At 38.2% G+C, this 19,393-nt stretch overlaps 2 protein-coding genes across 3 annotated transcripts in view; both read right to left on the bottom strand.

Moving 5' to 3' along the window:
* Nucleotides 1-6,473: 6,473 nt before the first annotated feature.
* On the bottom strand, nt 6,474-14,053 carry LOC139308949 (glutathione S-transferase-like). Its single transcript, XM_070932953.1, has 7 exons — nt 13,951-14,053; nt 12,739-12,864; nt 11,793-11,844; nt 11,325-11,457; nt 9,931-10,072; nt 8,701-8,832; nt 6,474-6,799 (listed from the first exon to the last, which is right to left on the bottom strand). Exons 2-7 carry the CDS (start codon nt 12,823-12,825, stop codon nt 6,680-6,682), a joined length of 666 nt encoding a protein of 221 aa, XP_070789054.1. The 5' UTR covers nt 12,826-12,864; nt 13,951-14,053; the 3' UTR covers nt 6,474-6,679.
* A 3,398-nt stretch (nt 14,054-17,451) lies between these two features.
* The window catches only part of LOC139308948 (glutathione S-transferase 3-like), a 37,347-nt gene continuing 35,405 nt past the window's right edge, over nt 17,452-19,393 (bottom strand). For both annotated transcript variants that reach the window (XM_070932952.1, XM_070932951.1), the window contains exon 8: nt 17,452-17,941. In XM_070932952.1, coding sequence (XP_070789053.1) covers nt 17,810-17,941 — 132 coding nt within the window. In that variant the 3' untranslated portion in view covers nt 17,452-17,809. The remainder of the gene's footprint in view (nt 17,942-19,393) is intronic.

The raw sequence follows: 19,393 nt of genomic DNA, 5'->3' as shown, positions 1-19,393 counted from the left end.
GATGCACATTGGAGGATGCTGGCTTAAGCAAACAATTTTGGTCAGAAGCCTTACATTATTCAAATTACACACAAAATAGAACCTGGTCCAGTATTGTAAATATGACACCATATGAAGTAATGTATAATAGGAAACCGAAATTAGCACACATGCACATATTTGGAGTCACTGCAGACGTACACATACCTAAGCAGTTGAGAAGAAAGGGAGAAAACGTATCCAGAAGACTCAGATTTATGGGATATGAAACTGGCACCAAAGGGTACAGATTCATTGATAATAATAACAGATTTATAGTTTCCAGAACAGCTGTGTTCCATGAACAGGCCAACTGGTCTAAATTACATCTTAATGAAATATTTCCAAATAAATGTAAAGATACAAAATCTCATGAGAAAGAGACCATAGAAAAACAGAATATCAACAAATATAAAAGCAAAACCAAAACTTGGACAAATAGCCAACACAAAATAAAGACAGACACACTAACAAAAAAAGAAGCAAGATATTTGCATGATAACAATAGCAAACCTGAAAGAGTCATTAGAAACAACAGAAATCAAATGCCAAATAAATACAGAGATTACATAATGCATATGGATGGTGAGCCAATAACACCTAATACTTATGAGGAAGTGTTAAAACTCCCTCGTGAAGAAAAAGAAAAATGGGAATTAGCTATGAAAAAAGAGATGGAAAGTTTACAAGGATTAAATGTATTTACACCTGCAATTGCACCTAAAGATAAAACAATTATTGGTACCAGGTGGATATATAAAATTAAGAACTTAGAAGGAGGCAATACTCTATATAAAGCTAGATTAGTTGCACAAGGTTATGCACAGAAATATCCGGAGGACTATACTGACACGTATTCCCCCACTGTAAGAACAGAGAGTGTCAAAACAGCTCTAGTGGTAGCATCAGCACTCAATCTTGATGTATTTCAATATGACATACAGACTGCGTATCTACACGCGAAACTAGATAAGGAAATATACGTAAGAGCACCTCACAGTCAATACACCAACAAAAATGAAATTTGGCTGTTGAACAAGAGTTTATACGGATTAAAACAATCTGGTAAAAGATGGTATGATTGTTTAGTAAAAGTACTTAAGACCATGGATTTCAACGCTACCACTGCTGATAACTGTTTCTTTGTCAAAAAGGGTGATGATTACATTGAATTTGTGTTGATTTATGTAGATGACATTTTATATATAGGAAAACACAAAGAGAGAAGAGAAACTTTTGTAAATAAGTTAAATGAACATTTCTCGTTGAAATCTCTAGGTAAAGTGAACAAATATCTTGGTGTTCAAATTAATAAAACTAGAAGGGGATTCAAACTTACTCAGAGAGATAAGATTATAGAACTTTTAAATAAATGCAATTTAAACAATGCCAAACCCTGTGATACTCCTATGCAAACTGATTTTCTTAGAAATACTGATGAATCTTCCCCTGAATTCAAGGATAACACGTTTTATAGATCAATCATAGGTTCACTTCTTTATATATCTAATTGGACTAGACCAGATATCGCCTTACCACTCAATTTATTATCCAGACACGTCAGCAAACCAACAATGTATCACTGGGAAGCTGTTAAAAGAATTTTAAGATATCTGAAAAGTACATTAGATTTTTGCTTAGTATTAGAACCTAGTGATAATAAAGAACCAAAGCTTGCATGTTATGCAGATGCGGACTGGGCTGGAGACACATCATGCAGAAAAAGTACATCTGGTTATATTTTTCTCTTAAATGACTGTCCAGTTTACTGGTATACTGGTAAACAAGAACTAGTAGCCACTTCAACGACAGAAGCGGAATATGTTTGTTTATCCAAAGCTGCAAATAACCTTGTATGGTTTAATGATTTAATTTCAGATGTTTGGAAAAAACCTACTTTGCCTTTTGTCATGCATGAAGACAATAAAGCGGCCATTGAAATATCTAGATCTGATGCCATTGGACAAAGGTCCAGGCATATAGATATAAAATTTAAACATGTGAGGCAATTATCTCAGGATGGATTTATTAAAGCAGTGCATTGTGATACTTCAGAACAATTAGCTGACATATTGACAAAGCCTTTACCTTCTAAGCAACACAAATATTTAACATCTAAATTGTATGTCTTGTATTGTCCTGAATCTGAATGTAATTGGTGTTGTATAACGAATCGGCATTTAGAGGGGGATTTGTCAGATGTAAATGCCTTATTCTCTAATGTGTAAATAGTATATGAATGGGGTATCAGGGGTTAACTTATTCTTCACTTCTTAATGTATTCATAATTCACCACTCCCACTTATAGCTCCACCCATTGTATATATAAGGAGCCACCTACACCCTTTTCCTCGCTTCTATCTGTGAATATTCAGTGAATATAGAATGCCTATTGTAAATAAAAGGAAGTATATTTAAACCTTCAACTATCACTAATATTATTGAGTCTGATCCTGAAAATATTGCAACACAATCTATTTTGTGTCGATCACAGTTATGACATGAGAAACGCTGGTGCTTTTCTATGAGCAGCTCTTGGGTATGTGGGATAATGTCCAAGTAACACAAATCATTTGGCAAAGACTCACTGTGGGCAAATCCAGATAAGGCATTCACAACCTCTGCAAGAGCCAAGTCCATGGAACAGCATGGGTCCCTTGAAGACAAACTAGTAAAGAATTGTGTGGCATTATAAAGAGGAAGATCTTTTCCACACTTCAGTCTTAAGTATAAACCAGTTGGAAAAGAAGCTACTCAGTGGTGAAATCCAAATATTTTTACTACCAGTTCTGTGGGCATGGTGTGGCTTGGTGGACATGGCGTGTTGGGCGTGGCAGGGGAAGGATACTGCAAAATCTCCATTCCCACCCCACTCCAGAGGAAGGATACTGCAAAATCCCCATTCCCACCCCAGAGGTGGTATTTGCCGCTTCTCCGAACTACTCAAAATTTCTGCTACCGGTTCTCCAGAACCTATCTGAACCTGCTGGATTTCATCCCTGAAGCTAATGCAAGAAATCCCATTCAGATTTCAACTCTTTTCACTACTTGGTGTGGGTCTGAAGATCTGCTTGGACTATATTTTCCAACTGAGGAGTGGATTCTTCGAGTTCATTCCCCCTCCCACTAAGGCTAGTAAGTGCCAATCACTTTCCTTTTATTGAAGGGTCTTTGAAGACCTGCCATTTCCATTGACACATTCACATACCCTCATCCATGACTCCCTCTTATACAGGTAGTCTACTTGTTTAGTGACCCATCAAAGTTACAACAGCAATGAAAAGGGTGACTTATGACAGTTTTTCATATTTATGACCATTGTAGCATCCCCATGGTCAGGTGTTCAAAATTTGGATGCTTGGCAACTGGCTCACATTTATGATTATTACAATGTTCTGGGATCATGCAATCACCTTTTGCGACAAGCAAAGTCAATGAGGAAGCTGATTCTGACAAGCAAAGTCAACGAGGAAGTCAGATGCACTTAACAACACTGTTACTAACTTAACAACTGCAGTGATTCACTTAACAACTATGGCAAGAAAGGTCGTAAAACTCACTTAACAACTGTCTTGCTTGGAAATAGAATTTTTGGGCTTAGTTGTGGTTATGAGTTGAGGCCTACCTGTATGTCACTCCTTCTCATTTGGTATATCCACAATCAATGGGAGAAAGGAAGAAATCCATCTCCAAGGTTGCAGCTTTCCATTAATGAACTTATTTGTAAAAAAATCCCACCCTTGTACCACTCTGGTAACCCAGAATAAAATGGTGAAGAGCAACGATGTACTACTAATCAGATACCATTAAGTTGGGTTGACTGCTAGTGACTGCGGAACAATTGCTCACTAACTGGATTCCCTCAGATTACCTCCTTGTGTTATGTAAGGCAGGATAGAAATCTAAAAAATGGGTTAAAAACACCTTGGAGCCAAGCTGAATTCCCACTGATGGATCCAGGTAGTTTTCTAAGCAAAAGGAGAACGATAGTCTGTAACTCATTTCCTCAGGGACATTTTTTGGCTCCCCAAACCAGTTTATATCTTTGGATTTCTGGTAATTTCTGATCTGATTTAGTTTTGTTAGTTTATTTAGAAATCAGTCTAGGTAACTGTGTGGGTTGGGTGGCTATCTAAATTTATTTATTTAATAAATAAAGCTATTAGCTATTAGTTATCTCAACCAAGGTTGATTCAGCCTTCCATCCTTCCAAGGTGGGTAAAATAAGGACCCAAAATTGTTGGGGGCAATATGCTGACTCTGTAAAGTTAAATCACTTAGGGCTAAAGCACTGTGAAGTGGTATATAAGTCTAAGTGCTATTGCTATTAGCTATTATAATATTATTATTATATTATTAGCTATTATTATATTTTATTATTATTTATATTATAAAGCTATTAGCTATTAGTTATTAGGGATTAGTACTAGCTTTAGCAAATACACTGGAGTAAATGCCCTCCAGGCAATATCCATGTGAAATTTCCAAGAGGACCTGAAAACTAGTGTGATCATGCTAAAAGTAAATATTTATAGGAGTAAACATGCAATGCTCCTTGCGATGGACAACGGGCTTGTACAGTATGCTGTGTTCTGCCACGGCACGTCCTTGCCAAGGGGCTGGCTGGTAAAGCTTTATAACCATTGTGCCAAGCAGGTGCAAAACACGGTGGGTGAGAAACTGATCTATCAGCCGAGAAATGCCTTTCCTGGGACCACCTTTATTTTTCTGCACCTGCGTTTCCAGCTGCAGCTTCTGCTGTGCATCATACTAATTTTTATATTAGAAGCTTCACGCAGTGGTTAAACATGGTAATAGCTTCAGGATACACAATAAAGGAGAGTTCGGTCATTTTGTTCAGAAGCAGTCTTTCCATGTGATATTGCTGCTGTCCAAGCTGCTCTTTTCTTAAGAACTCGTGCACATGACTTTTGTATGTTAATTGTATATAAACGTATGCAAAAAATGAGGCAAATATATTGGTTGCAGTTAGTGTGCAAGGAACTGCTCTAATGAAACACAATCAAGTATCTATACAGCCACCAGGAGCTCAAGTGGAAGGTATCTTTTCATTATATAGTTTTCTAGACAACCATGCCATGTTGTGTCACTGTGATAGAGAGATATTTCCTTATCTAAACAGAGATACAATGACCAAAGGTAGGCAGAAAAGCAGTGGGAACAGGAATGACTTCTGAATCCCTTCCCATTGAGTTTCTTTGTGGGGAAACTCTGATGCAGGGAGCATCAGCAATCCCCTTCCCTTCCCCTTTCCAGCAGACACATAAATGGCTGCTCTTTGACGGGGGAAGGGAGCGAGGGATTGTGAGACTGGCTGGGAAACTGTCACAGAGTGTTGACAATGAAGATCAGCTGATTGCAGCAGCCCAGCAGCGTAGCTGGAAGCAGTTGGTCTGGAGCAGCCACAACTTTTCCAAATGTCATTTCTCCAGACATCAGGGATCCCAGATTTTGGACATATTCTATAAGTGAGCTCATTTGAGGTATCTTGGTTCAAAAAATGGTTGCCCTGTGAGACATTGTTTCATCCAGTGAAAAGTCATGACAAGAGTTTTAGTAGTATATAGATTCTCACGGATAGCTACATGCTTGCCCAATATTTTTGATGCACTATTCACACTATCTTGTGATTAATCACATTGGGTGAGGCTGATGGAAGTTCTGAAGTTCTGAAACATCCCAAGGACATCTTACTGGGTTTTATTGAACCATTTCTGGATTCTGACTATATGGTATCCGGAGCATCTTGTTTTAAGAAGGAAAGCTCAAGTGGTGATGGTTGAACAGACCAGGGTTTCTGAATCATGATAATTTGCCATTTTGAAAGGATGAAAATTTTTATAGTTCTTTAAAATGACTGTAATTTTTGTGACATAAACTTACATGGATCCCAACCCCAATTAGCAATTAGCAATTGCTAATATTTATGATGCATAAAACACAATGACAGGGTTTCTACATTTTTCTACATCCCAATTTGGTTAGTCCTGTTTTACTGGTCATATCACAATTGGCCAGAATCTTTTGATATCTTCAACCAAATCAAACCTGCTGCCTTAGAGAGCTGAATGAATCACATGCTTTCTGTTCCTGATTTCCTCTTATTTGGTGGGAACCATCACTAGGAACATATTAATTAATTAATTAATTAATTAATTAATTATTAATTTGTTTTCTGCCCATCTTTCTACTAAGCAGCTCTGTGTGGCTGATATGTTCTTAAGGTGTTAATGGAAGATCAGACATATTGTTATTTGGTTGCTAAATCATGTCTGACTCTTTGCGAACCCACAGCACGCCGGGACCCCACATCCTCCACTGTCTCCCAGCGTTTCCCAAATTCATGTTCAATGTCTCAAATGTGTCGATTCAGGTATATTACTGACTGAGTAATTCGGAAGGGATGTGCCCACAATTAAATAATCAAATATATATTGGTTTGGAATGTTTTATTTCAGGTTAGTTTAATGGCAAAGTTTTATCTTTACACATCTTGATCTTTCCGCTATAATTATGTTAATTGATCCTGAAAAACAGGCCTGCAAAGTTATAGTCCTTACAATCACTTGATGTAACTGTCCCATCTAAAGTCGGCATCTCTATCTACACCAGTGAATGATCCCAGATTCCCAGCCAAAATTTAGTGGAAAATTTTAATTGCTTCAGCTGCCATTTTCTCATTCATTGGAGGGTTTCGTGCACTGCCAGGCTGCAAAAATTTCTTAATTGTGGGGATGTTACTTATCCTCCCTTTAAAAGCCTGAAAAAGAAAAAAAGGAAAAAATGTTTAGAAGGAAAAAAAATGATTTTTTTTTAAATGACATTGCTGAGTAAACATTTGTCATCTGAATAACGTGAATACTATATTTTGAAGGCTCATTTAATTCTGCTATTTGATCCCAGTTCCAAATTGTAATAATCAACTGACGTTTATGTGTCAACACAGGCTTGCACAATAAAATTATTTAAAAGATTTGCTTTGTGTGTATGTTTTTGAATAAGTGTTGATTCCTGGTGACTGCCTGAACAAATATTTGCAGGGTTTTTTCCGCAATGTTTTCAGAAGTGGTTTGCATTTGCCTGCTTCTTAGGGCTGAGGGACAGTGACTGGCCCAAGATTACCCCACTGGCTTTGTACCTAAAGCAGGATCGAACTCATGAACTCCTGATTTCTAGCCTAATGTTTTAATCACTGCACCCTCCTGGCTCTCAGAATTGCTTTACACTCCAACAGCTGTATTGAGCAAGTCAACATTGAAGGAAGATGAACATTTGTAGGAAATTAGCACCCACCCCTTTCCTAGAAGAATGAAATATTTTAGGAAATATTTAAAAGGCAGAATATTATGTTTCCCTGGATGACAAATGGAGAAGCATGTTTTAAAGACAAAGCAGCTCCCACCTTCTTCCCCCCCCCCTTTGTCAATGGGCCAGAGGCAGAAACTCAATTCCCTCCCATCTTTGTCAATGTTCCATCATCTGCAACACAATAGGACCCATCTAGCAACAGAAACTAACACAATAGGACCCATCTAGCAACAGAAACTCACCACATGGCACCTGGGAAGATTACATCAGCCAGCAAGGCTAGCTAAGACCCCCACCCCCTGGGAGTCTGACAACCAATCAAGATACTCTTCCTGGGCCCCACGAAGTTCAAAGCCAGAGAGGGCATAAAACCAAGGCACGCTCAGCATCTCCGCCCTTTTCTGTTCAGGAACTCAAACCATGTGATCCTGTCCACCATTAAACCATCTTTCCAAGCAGTCTCCATGTTTCCAGTGTCTTTTTCTCCACTTGGAGCTGAACCCAGAAGGATATTTCTTCTAACGCATTATAGTTCATAACAACTAGAGATTCTATGTACATTTGTCTAATAATAACCTTTTGCATATATTCTATCTTATACAAATTGCCTGTGCCTATTAAGGTTGAAGATACACATTAAAATATTAGTAAATAATATAAAGAACTAGAATTCCATATATGCTGAAATATGAGTATCCCGAGCACATTAATGATTTTGTGTACATTAGATATATACAAATATTATTATTATTTAAAGCAACATGCCACATTCTAAAGTTGATAGAAGCAGACCAGAGATTACAATGGTTTTAATTAAAATGTAAATTTAGTTAACATGGTTATAGCTCAAGTACTTAACCATTATTGTCTTCTATCACAAACTTATAGGGAAGGTTATTTAAAGCTTTGTGGGTCCTTTAAACCTTGGTATACAGGATGTATACTTATGATGTAAGTGAAGTAGTAGGTACTTATGCATATTGCATGGAAATGTTTTAGCTGAACCATTGGGACAGCAATTTACTAATTTGTTGTAGCTGCTGTAACTGGGGGGGGGGAGACCCAAATTCGAATTAAAGTCTAGTACCAGAATAAACACGTTATCTTTCGTTATCTTTCATTATCAGTCTGATGTGGGTCAACATACCAGGGGAATTAACTATGGGATATAAAATTATTACTGGCAGATTTATTTTGAATGGCATGCTTATTATGCATGATACAGCAAACTGCCTTGCACTTCTGTCATCCACATCTGGAGAACTTGGATCCAGGATCTGATGGGATTTTGATTCAGCGTTGTGCTGCATATTTCTACATGTTTCTGTTGCTTGCCAAAAAGAAGTTGCTTACCTTTAATAGAGGAAATGTTGAGAGAATGTCTGCCTTCAACTCTTCCACCATCAAAATGCTTTCAAGTAGTTGAACATCTGCTCTGCTAAGCTGTTTTCCAACAAGGAAGTCTTGTCCATGATCTTTGAGCACCTTCAGAGCATAACACACGTTAAAGGCTTATTGTATTCTAAATAAATATTCAATATTGAAAAGGACTATTTGAAGGTCCTGGAAGTTAGCCAATTGGAGAAGGTTCCATCCTTTCACAGGGAATGGATTTTTTTCTTCTTTAATGTTTACTTACAAAGCGAGCTTTAATTTCAAGAAACACATCACAAGGGTTTCTTCAAGAAAACTAAAATGCAATCCTATGCAAAGAGATTGAGCAGAATCACCTCACTAGCCCACTTTTCAATTTTGGAAAATATCCAGTGAGGTGCAGTTCTTCATTTGTCCTTGTTCTCTTAGCTTAGAGAGATTCTACTATTCTTTACGGCTTCCAGAAACTCAAATGCATTGTGTAAAAAAAAAAAAAAAAGCAAAATGGGAGAAAAGCAAATTGTAACTCTCTTATTCTATATCCATAAAAGTTGTATAAAAGAGTTTGAACTTTTTCAGCTATTTTCCCTATTGATTTTAGAAGTCATGTTGAGTAACCTCTTTTTTTAAAATAAGGATTTCCCATATAGCACATGGAAATGATATGACATAGGACATATGACACACAGTATTTTAATAGTGAACAAAATTATGTTTTGGAACAATGCAGGATTTTTTTTTTGCTTCCTGCTCCAACCGTTATTGTAAACCTTCCTGATGAGGAGAAAGATATCTTACAATAGGTTGAATAGTATTCATTACAATTCTGACAGAACGTTTCACAAATGTCTCTCCGTCTACCAGGCAATTAAACACATATAATTGTAAATTAAAACTCAACATTGACCACATGCTGTTTTTCATAATATTCAAAAACTGTTGCTGAGGGCAGTGTCTTTTCTGCCTGATGGTATGGTCAGATAAATTCCTATTCTAAATAGTCATTTCTGCCAAACCTTCAGAGGAGAGTATTTACTGAAGATATGAACTTGGCAGAATTGTACTCTCACCGAGGGGATTCCCAGCATTTCCAATTGGTCTACACCAAGTTGAAAAAGAAATGTTAGGGTTTTGTTGTTGCTGCTGTTTATTGTGCTACATTTCTGAAATCACAACATCCATCACCTTAGTTTTCCTTTTGCTCCCTACCTTTTCATAGACTGGGAAATATCTGGTGGAGGCATTTTCCAGGATTTTCTGTAACTCCTTCTCCTTGGTGTCGGCTGGCTTGAAGCAAAGCATCATAATTCCCTCATTGAGATCTACAGTACCTTCACAGTACATGTCAATTCTGAAAATGGAAAAAAAATCCTTGTGAGTCTAGACAGCTGTGAATGCAGAGCTTCCTCCACTGAATTCCAGATGCAGAGATGTTGGAATGACTCGGTTCATTCTTCCAATACAAAAGAGTTCCTCCTTTCAATTATGCAACCATCAATTAAAAGCATCAATAGAACTTTGTATTACAGTTTCAAGTAATCATCACACTTCACATGTATTGTATCTTCTGCATTATACTGACAATAAGCCTGTATGACATTCATTCATTCTTTAATAGAATGGATATAGCTTAAAATCAGTCATGGTAGTCCTCGACTTATTACTGTAATTGATTAAATTTTCTGTTGCTAAGCAAAACTGTTAAGTGAGTTTTACTCCATTTTACTTTTCTTGTCATAGTTGTTAAGTGAACCACTGCCATTGTTAAGTTAGTAACAGGGTTGTTCAGTGAATCTGGCTCCCCCATTGACGTTGCTTGTCAGAAGGTCACAAAAAAAATGATCATGGCCCAGTGCCTGAATTTTGATCATGTGACCATGGGGATGCTGCACCGGTCATTAGTGTGAAAAAACAGTCATGTCACTTTTTTAGTGCCGTAACTTCAAACATCACTAAACAAACTGTTGTAAGTCAAGGATTACATGTGTCTGAAGTGTACTTGCAATATGTTTCTGTTTATACTGAATTTTCCAGGTGAAACTTCCTTTCCTGTAAGTTTTGATGTTCCTTTAGCTAGTGTTTTATTCCTGCTACTCAACAAGTGACTCCTTTCCAGACAGGGAAAGGGAAGGGGGGCTAGGATATCAATTTAACACCATAGGAGTTGTATCCTACCATACTCCTTGACACAAAAAGATTGGTATGCTATTCATACCATGCCCTCAAAATCTTCAAAAGCCATATTTTCAGTGAAGAACAACTCAAGGGAGAGAGAGAGAGAGAGAGGAAACCAACTATTTTAAGGTGATGTTAGAAGCAAATAAACACATAAAACCTAGGAGCACTGACCTAATTTACTAGGCTTAAATAGTTCCAAGGAGCGCCCTGACTTCTAATGATCTTGTTCAAATGAACTTCATTCTAACTCAGAGGATATATTGCCTTTTGCAGAAGGCTTCTGTCCTACTTGGAAGTGACTGAATACCAAAATTTGCTGACTCATAGTATGTCAGCAGAACATACGCCAGTTCTCATAGTTTGCCAGGAACTGCCTGTTCCTCCTCATATGATATATAGGAAACAGTTAAAAAATGTTACATTACAGTGCTCTCTCCTTCAGATCCTTCCCATAGAGGTTGTATTTTCCTGTGATGTAATTGAGAATGGCTCGCGTTTGCACCAGCTTCATCCCATCAATTTCCACCATGGGCACTTGATCGAAAAGCAGGCATTTATCTGGTAAATGGAAAAGGACATATTAATGGAAGGGTTCTCCACAATGTTTAGCCTGGCAGATGATCTAGAGATGCATTTTATAGGGCAGGAGTGGGGAATGACGGCCTTTTTACGACTTTTTGGACCAAGTCCCAGAATTCCATGCTAGCTTGAAGTCCACAAGTCATAAAGAGGCCATCGTTCCCCACCTCTGTTATAGGGCATGCTCAGAATTTCAATATTTTCCCTACATTTCTGAATGTCACTTGTTTAATATTTAGATCAAAGTCTTATGAGATAATTCTGCTGCATATTACACACAAACACACACAAACACAGAGTAATGTTATGCTCACCGTTTTTTAACTTTTGTAGAGCTTCTTTTGATTCAATGTATTGTTCTTCAAACTAATAAACAGAAAAGACAAAATTATTTGCAAAGTGCCAAATTCATTCCCGGGTCCGTCATCCCTGGCAGAGATTTGCAAAAAAAGGAACTCTCTACTCCAAGAGGAAATTGGGAATCTGGATTCACTGTGTTAAGTTGTGACAATCCAGCCAATTGTGGCTAAAACAAACTATGGCTAAGAGAAGCTTCGTTTAACATGAGGTAGGAACCCAACAAATGAACCACAAACATAATGATAATAAACTAGTGGAAGTTAATCACATAGTATATTTTAGGGGAGAAATATATGGATTTCCATAATGTCATCATCATCATGTTTGTAGCTTATTTGCTCATTACAGATTTGTATCTGAGAACTAAAATAGTGAAATAGCTTATGTCTGAATTAATCAGCTGTTGTTTCTCCATCACATTAATTCATAATATTTAAGACTAGACAAGTTATTTTGACAATGAAGTAAAAAAAAAATCCCTTAAGTGGCTCTTCCTGAGAGTAAAAAATGTAATTTGTTTTCCCAAATGTATTTAAAGTCTATTTCCCTTGTCCCCCATTTTCTTTTTTTTGGGGGGGGGGGCAGCCTACACAGTTCTCCATTTTATCATCAAAAATGCCTTATAAACACTGACAGGCTCAGAGACCAAATCTGGACTCTTAATTTATTTTCCTCACATTAAATCATAAATCTGTTGACATGTAATTTGCCTAGGGCACTGTTTTAATAATAATAACTTAATGGTAGGGCAGCCCCTAATGTAGGGGTCTTACAAGTGTAGATATGTTGGTTGAAAATGATAACGTTCATCTTCAAAATTGGGAGAAACAGATTATCCACATTGACAGCAATAGATTCCAAAACAAACATTATTAAGTAAGAGATGCTTTGAGGACTCACCTCAATCCCAGCTGCAGCCAACATCCACCTTATGGTTTCCATTCTCCCTCTGCCTTTGAAGTAGTGAAGCTTTGGTTTTCCAGCCATGGTCTTACTAAACTGTTATCCTGTGTGGTGGAATATGGTCTAGATTCCCAGGATTCCCAGAATGCATTCCAGAGGAATAGGAGACAATGAAGTTTAGATAGTTTGGCTTGGAGAAAGAGAGTTATAACACCTAGCAATTCTCAGAGTACACCTTTAATGATGCAAGTAGTTGCTTTAATTTGGCAAGATTTCTGTCTGTAGATGAGGAACAATAAAGGAAACTGCTTAGAAATAACTCTATTTGTCTTTATTGGTTTTGGGAGCCTGACACCTGCTACATTAAATATATAAATATAAATTTTATGAAGATACAGATATCCTCAGCTAGAGGAATCTACATTTTGAAATGCTCCTTTATACATTGGTTTTAGCAAGAAACAATTTTATAGCAGCATCTTTTTTTTTTTTTTTAAATCCATATTATCTTCAGCAGGTGTACAACCTGCCCCTGTAGGAGCAAAAATATAGTCATTCTTTCCATCTCCCTCCACTCTTGTTGGGATTATCTTTTCACTATTGTAAAACTTTTGTCACCTGCAACAATTTAAAACCAATCCAGCATAGCTATTTGAAAAGCATTCTCTTTCTAAAATTTCAAATCATGATTTATTCTTTTTTTTTTTTTTAACCTTCTAATCCACCTGGAGCAACTGGTTAACTTTTGGACTAGTGACAAGTAAATATTAGCACTATCAAATATGTTTATTCCAAAGGAAATTCTACTGAGTTCAATGTCCCTACATCATAGATAAGAAGGCATAGGATTGCAACATCTATTTATTAGTGCAATTCTAGTAAAAGAATTAACAGATTAGTTCTAAAAGAATTAATTAATTTAACAGTTTGTTCACCTAACCTAAGCCATGTTGGTTTCAAAGACTCATAAACACATGACAGTTTTTATTTCTCACAAAACCCTTCTTCAGCTCCACATAAGTCTGCTCTTTTCCCCAACACTTCCTTTAGACTTTCAGAGAAGAATCTTGAAATCATTTCCATCCTGGTTTATTAGTCATCACTAAATAACATTTTGCCAATCAATAAGCAAGAAGAAGATACACTTTAAGATTACAGAATTGTCCCTACCACCACTGTCTTCTCAAGTTTCTACCTCTGAATACTGACCTGCTGAAAAGCCTCAGTAAGTGCAGGTTCTTCTTAACGCAAGTGATGTATTCCGTGCGCCTTCAATATATAAAGCTCCCAAGCTCCACCTTCTGACAGAAGAAAGCTAAGGAGCAGCCCAGATGGAGGAGGAACTTCTCTGGTGGCCAACAGAAGAATTTCTGGGCTTTTTTCCCAGAAGAAGAGCTGACTTTCAAGTCAATCCATATTGAGAAAAATTGTCCCTCACACAGAGCATGATGCAGCTTGGTTATGCAACTGTCTGTATTTAAGGCATATAGCATTTTGTGTTTTGGTATGATTGCCTCTAAACCTCCTTGGTTGTTGTTGTTTTTTTGGGGTATAACCTCCTCTAAACCTCCTTCACTCAATAGGCAGGTAAATGGAGAAAAGCCCGCTACATAAAATATATATATATATATATATATATGTATGTATGTATGTATGTATGTATGTATGTATGTATGTTTGTTTGTTTGTTTGTTTGTTTGTTTATTTATTTATTTATTTATTTATTTATTTATTAGTTCGATTTATATGCCGCCCTTCTCCGGAGACTCAGGACGGCTTACAATGCATTAAGCAATAGCCTTCATACTTTTGTATATACCTGCTTAGTAGGGCTTTTTGCCCCCCCCCACAAGTGGTGTTCTATTTTATACAAAGTCAGCTTATTGCCCCCACAAACTGGGTCCTCATTTTACCTACCTCGAAAGGATGGAAGGCTGAGTCAACCTTGAGCCTGGTGAGAATTGAACTCGCAATAATTGCAGGCAGCTGGCAGCTAAGTGCTACTTTAACAGCAGTTTAGTCCGCTGCGCCACCAAGGCTCCTGATGGTCAGTTTGGTAAATAGTTTGCTTAAAATGTTTGCCTAGCATAGGGCCTTTGTTGTTATTGTTCAGTTGCTAAGTCATGTCCAGTTCTTCGCAACCGCATGGACCGCAGCAAGCCAGGGCTGCCCCGCCCTCCCATCTCCAGTTTGCCCAAGTTCATGTTCATTACATCAATTACACTATCTAATCATCTCCATCCCCTTCTCCTTTTTCCCCCTCAATCTTTCCCAACATCAGGGTCTTTTCCAAGGACTCTTCTCTCTCTTTAGGTGACCAAATAAATAAAATAAAAAACAAGTAAAAAGTATAAAAAAGTAACCAGGCTTTGCTCCATGCCTCAAATGCTGCTTATTTCACCAGCCACAACAAAGCATTTGACAGAACGGCCTCCTCACTCAACCAAAATGCTATGGGGTAGTTCCTATGCTGGTTGGTCTTTGGCAATGATGGGCAGGCTCTAGTGGTGAAATGCAATATTTTTTACTACCGGTTCTGTGGGCGTGGCTTGGTGGGCGTGGCAGGGGAAGGATATTGCAAAATCTCCATTCCCACCCCATTCCTGGGGGAAGGATATTGCAAAATCTCCATTCCCACCCCACTCTGGGGCCAGCCAGAGGTGGTATTTGCTGGGTCTCTGAACTACTCAAAATTTCCGCTACCGCTGCTGGATTTCACCCCTTGCAGGCTCTCAAAATCCTGAAGATGCCCCTTTTCTTTCTACTTTGATTTTCATAGTTTGCCAATAAACTTATTGGAAGGGACAATGTCAAAGTATTAGAGAGAACCAATGAAAAAGCATCATACAAAATGTCTATCAATGGAAACCATGTGTCCTGAAAGATCTGCCTATGAAAAAGAAAGCAATGGGTGCTTTGTTTCCCAGCATGGGACAGAGAGGTAAAGAAAAAGAGGAATCCAGCAATCAGGAACTGTGGCAAATACAGTCCAAACATCACCTCAGGCTCTCACTGCAGCTGAAGCAGAGAAGGGGGTTGACATTCTGAACGGGATTTCTTTAAACTGTCATCATCCCTAGGTACTTTATGCACAGGAGTTGGGTAATTTAAAACTGTAGTGTGGAAAATTTCTCCATTGGACAATACGGAAAATTAAAATTGTGATGGAATGTTGTCTCGATTCCCAGGAGGGAGGGAAGGCATTCCAGAGGTCCAAGAGACAGCGCAGTTTAGATAGTTTGTGTGGGAGAAAGAGAGTGAAGATGGCTCCTCCCTAATAGTTCCCAGGGTATATGTTTTATGGTGCAAGTAATCAGTTTAGTTGGGCAAGATTGTTGTCCATAGGTGAGTAAGAAGAAAGGAAACTGTTTAGAAGAGTCTCAACATGTCTTTCTTGGGTTTTGGAGATAAGATATTTATCCAGCCCTTGAAGCCCTGCATAGAATATTGGAAGGCCTCCATGCAAATACCTGGCTAGCAGGTACCCAGGAACGCCTACTAGTAATATCAATCTTCCATGGGCACCCAACAGCCCCCCAAAGTTTTGAAATGATTAGTTACAAACAGGTTTGAATCACAGTGTTAAACACAATTAAATTCATTTTGCAGTGGAATTGTCAGCCCTGGAGGCCATCTTTTCTTTTGGATCTTCATGGCTGCCACACTTAGTGCTGTGGGAAAGTGGGAGGGGGGGTTGTATGGACTTGGTAGAGTTATTTAGCCATAACATTATTTTCTCTGAGAGTCAAGGACGTTCAGCCTGCACCTGGAGAGGCGTGACTGGGAGGCATCTCCAGTTGGGACAGTGGATTGATTGGGCCATGAGATGGACATGTGGGTGCAGGAGAAGGGACTTTGACTTTCTTTTGGGTGGGAAAACTCAGGAGCCTTCAGATTCGGGTTTTCCCAGAAGTGCCAATATGACATCTCTAATAAAATGGATCTTTTGAGGAATTGCTTGCCTCGGAGTCTTACTTGGATGGGGGTGTTACTTGGAACCCTGACAGGAATTTGGTCTGGGAAACACTCATTTTTAAGCTAGTAATGAATGATAATCAATGCTTCTTAGACTTGTCAGATTTAAGATCAAGACTAATTTTTGATTTTAGGAACAGCAGAAACAGTAACTTTGGGCAGACATGATCTTTGCTTTAGGAGTCAAATTGGGATAAAACCTTTTCAAAGCAATGATGGATAACCCATGGCCCTTCACAGATGAAGCATAGCTCCCATTCAATTCTAATTACTATTTATGTCAACTGGGTTGATGAGCTTTGGAATCAACTTTATAGACATTCACACCCACATTTATCTACAGGAAGCAGATCCTAGTTGAAGGTCCAGAAAAACTTTCTAAAAATAAGAGCTGTTCAACACCAAAATCACTTTCCCTTTACTAGGTATGTTTATGCAGAGATCCCATAGCCATCTGTCAAGAAATTTTGAACCCCAGAATCCACCCGAGTTGGGTGGTGGATGAATTTAAACAAACAATTTGAATTAAGGTACTGAACGCAATGGCTTCTTCCAATCCTATGATTCTATGTCTGTAAGCATCATATATGGATAGATGGATGGATGGATGGATGGATGGATGGATGGATGAATGAATGAATGAATGAATGAATGAATGAACGGTCATTTCTCAGGAGAAAGAAAAAACTTCTTTATGTCAAATTGTTTGAATGCAAGAACTTAATAAACTTTAACTATTTGCACCAAAGAGTAAGGCTTTTATTGTTTTTGATCCCAGCAGAGAATCTTTTGCTTTTAGGAAACAAACAGAGGATTCTGAATTATCAAATTCCAGATGAGGGGTAGGCAAGCTCTATGCCTTTAGCACATCTGGCAGCACTGTGCCATGATAAACAGCTGTGGGATGCTCTGTGGCCAAACATCATTGCATATAAACCAGGGTGGGAGATGTACCACCATCTGAGGTTAAGTCATAAAAGGAATCCTTTGGGACAGATTATATAGATTGGGATGCATTCCTTGTTGCCAGATGGAAATCTTGTTGGCTTGTGCTGGGTCTGATTATCTGATGTTCTGGCAAGCAGACATGATGTTACGAGAACTTCAACTGAAGAACCTTCAGCACAACAGCTACATAAGCATCATCAGCGATGGGTTTTCTTTGGCTTCCGGGTTCTAGGAATTTCTTAATGGTGGGGAAAGAGCTTGTCCTTGCTTTGAAAGCCTAAAGCAATAAATAAACAATGTTTACCATATTGAATTTATAACCCAGATGTTCGCTAGTCAAGACGGCTTGTTGCGCTTAACAATATAAATCAAAAGCATTGATAAAACCCAGCCAGCATAAAACACACTAAAACTTCAGAACATAATAGAAATCTGTAAATAAAATAATGCCCCAAAATATGTACAAATATAAATATATCAGAGATATACCTCTGTTTACACCTAGGAAATGCAAATTCCTGGGACAAGGCGGCTTGAGCCTTTTTCTTTGAACAAGCTAGGGAAGGAACATACAGGTAGTCCTCGACTTACAATAGTTCATTTAGTGACCGCTCAAAGTTACAACAGCACTGAAAAAAGCGACTTACAACTGTTTTTCACACTTATGATCCATTGTAGCATCCCTATGATCACATGTTCAAACTTTGGATGCTTGGCAACTGGCATGTATTTATGACGGTTCCTGGGGTCATGTGATCAACTTTTGCAACTTTCTGACATGGAAAGTCCATGGGGAAGTCAGATGCACTTTACAACCATGTTACTAACTTAACAAATTGCAGGGATTCACTTAACAACTCTGCCAAAAAAGTCCTAAATGGGGCAAAACTCACTTAGCAACTGTCTCGCTTGGTAACAGAAATTTTGGGTTCAATTGCGGTCGTAAATCAAGGACTACCTGTACAGCTGATGTCACCACAGAATTGCCATAAGCGATTCCAACCCAGCTTCCCCTCAGGATCTGTAATAACCCATGTAAATTTATTTGGAGTTCTCTGTTTATGACATTTGCTGGAAACTATTTTTCTAGTTAAGCAAGTTCTAAAGATTTTAGAGATTTATAGATCAAAAAAAGCATCTTGTGTGTAATCCAGACATCTACACATAGCCGGGTCAACTTGGCCAAACGGTGGCGCATGCTCTCATATGGAAGCATCTGACAGAAGCTTGGCCATCGTATTCTGGATCCAGGGTAATTTTCAGAGTTCTTTCAAGGGCATCCCCATTTAAAGTGTGTTACAATGGTCAGATCATGGGTAATAATGGTCAAGTTGGATAAATCAATAGTTGATAGATCATTTGTTCATCAGTGGTTCCTGGCCACTGTGTTGACCTAGGTACTGAAGGAAAGCACAATGTTGAAGAACAATGCCCAGGAACATGACTGCTCCTTGAAAGAAAAAGAAATCTGACCAGCTTTAAACTAAGGTCCCATCTCTTTGAACTGACTCCCCGCAACTATCATGTACACTGCATTGTTTGGATTTCGCTTTTGCCTACTCGACTCATCCAATCTGCAATCCAGGCCAAATAAACACCCACTAGAGAACCTGGCAGATTCTGGTCATCATTCCCAACTCATTCATATAGATATAAAAATGCCCAGGGGGGTGAATAAAAAATCAGAGGCCACTGAGTGGAACATAGAGTACTTCCTCAAGATTATAAT

Source organism: Pituophis catenifer, unplaced genomic scaffold, assembly GCF_029215685.1.
Source record: "Pituophis catenifer annectens isolate HBS135680 unplaced genomic scaffold, rPitCat1.0.hap2 SCAF_1, whole genome shotgun sequence".
Taxonomy (NCBI): Eukaryota; Metazoa; Chordata; class Lepidosauria; order Squamata; family Colubridae; genus Pituophis; species Pituophis catenifer.
The sequence above is the reverse complement of the archived record's forward strand: the minus strand, read 5'-3'. Positions and strand labels throughout refer to the sequence as shown.

Excerpts from the sequence above, each read along its gene's own strand:
- LOC139308949 (XM_070932953.1), bottom strand. The coding sequence starts at position 12,825 with ATGGCTGGAAAACCAAAGCTTCACTACTTCAAAGGCAGAGGGAGAATG. Across the intron at positions 11,458-11,792 it reads TCTACAAAAGTTAAAAAACG|ATAAATGCCTGCTTTTCGAT; the intron begins GTGAGCATAACA and ends TCCATTTACCAG. Across the intron at positions 8,833-9,930 it reads ATTTCCCAGTCTATGAAAAG|GTGCTCAAAGATCATGGACA; the intron begins GTAGGGAGCAAA and ends TATGCTCTGAAG.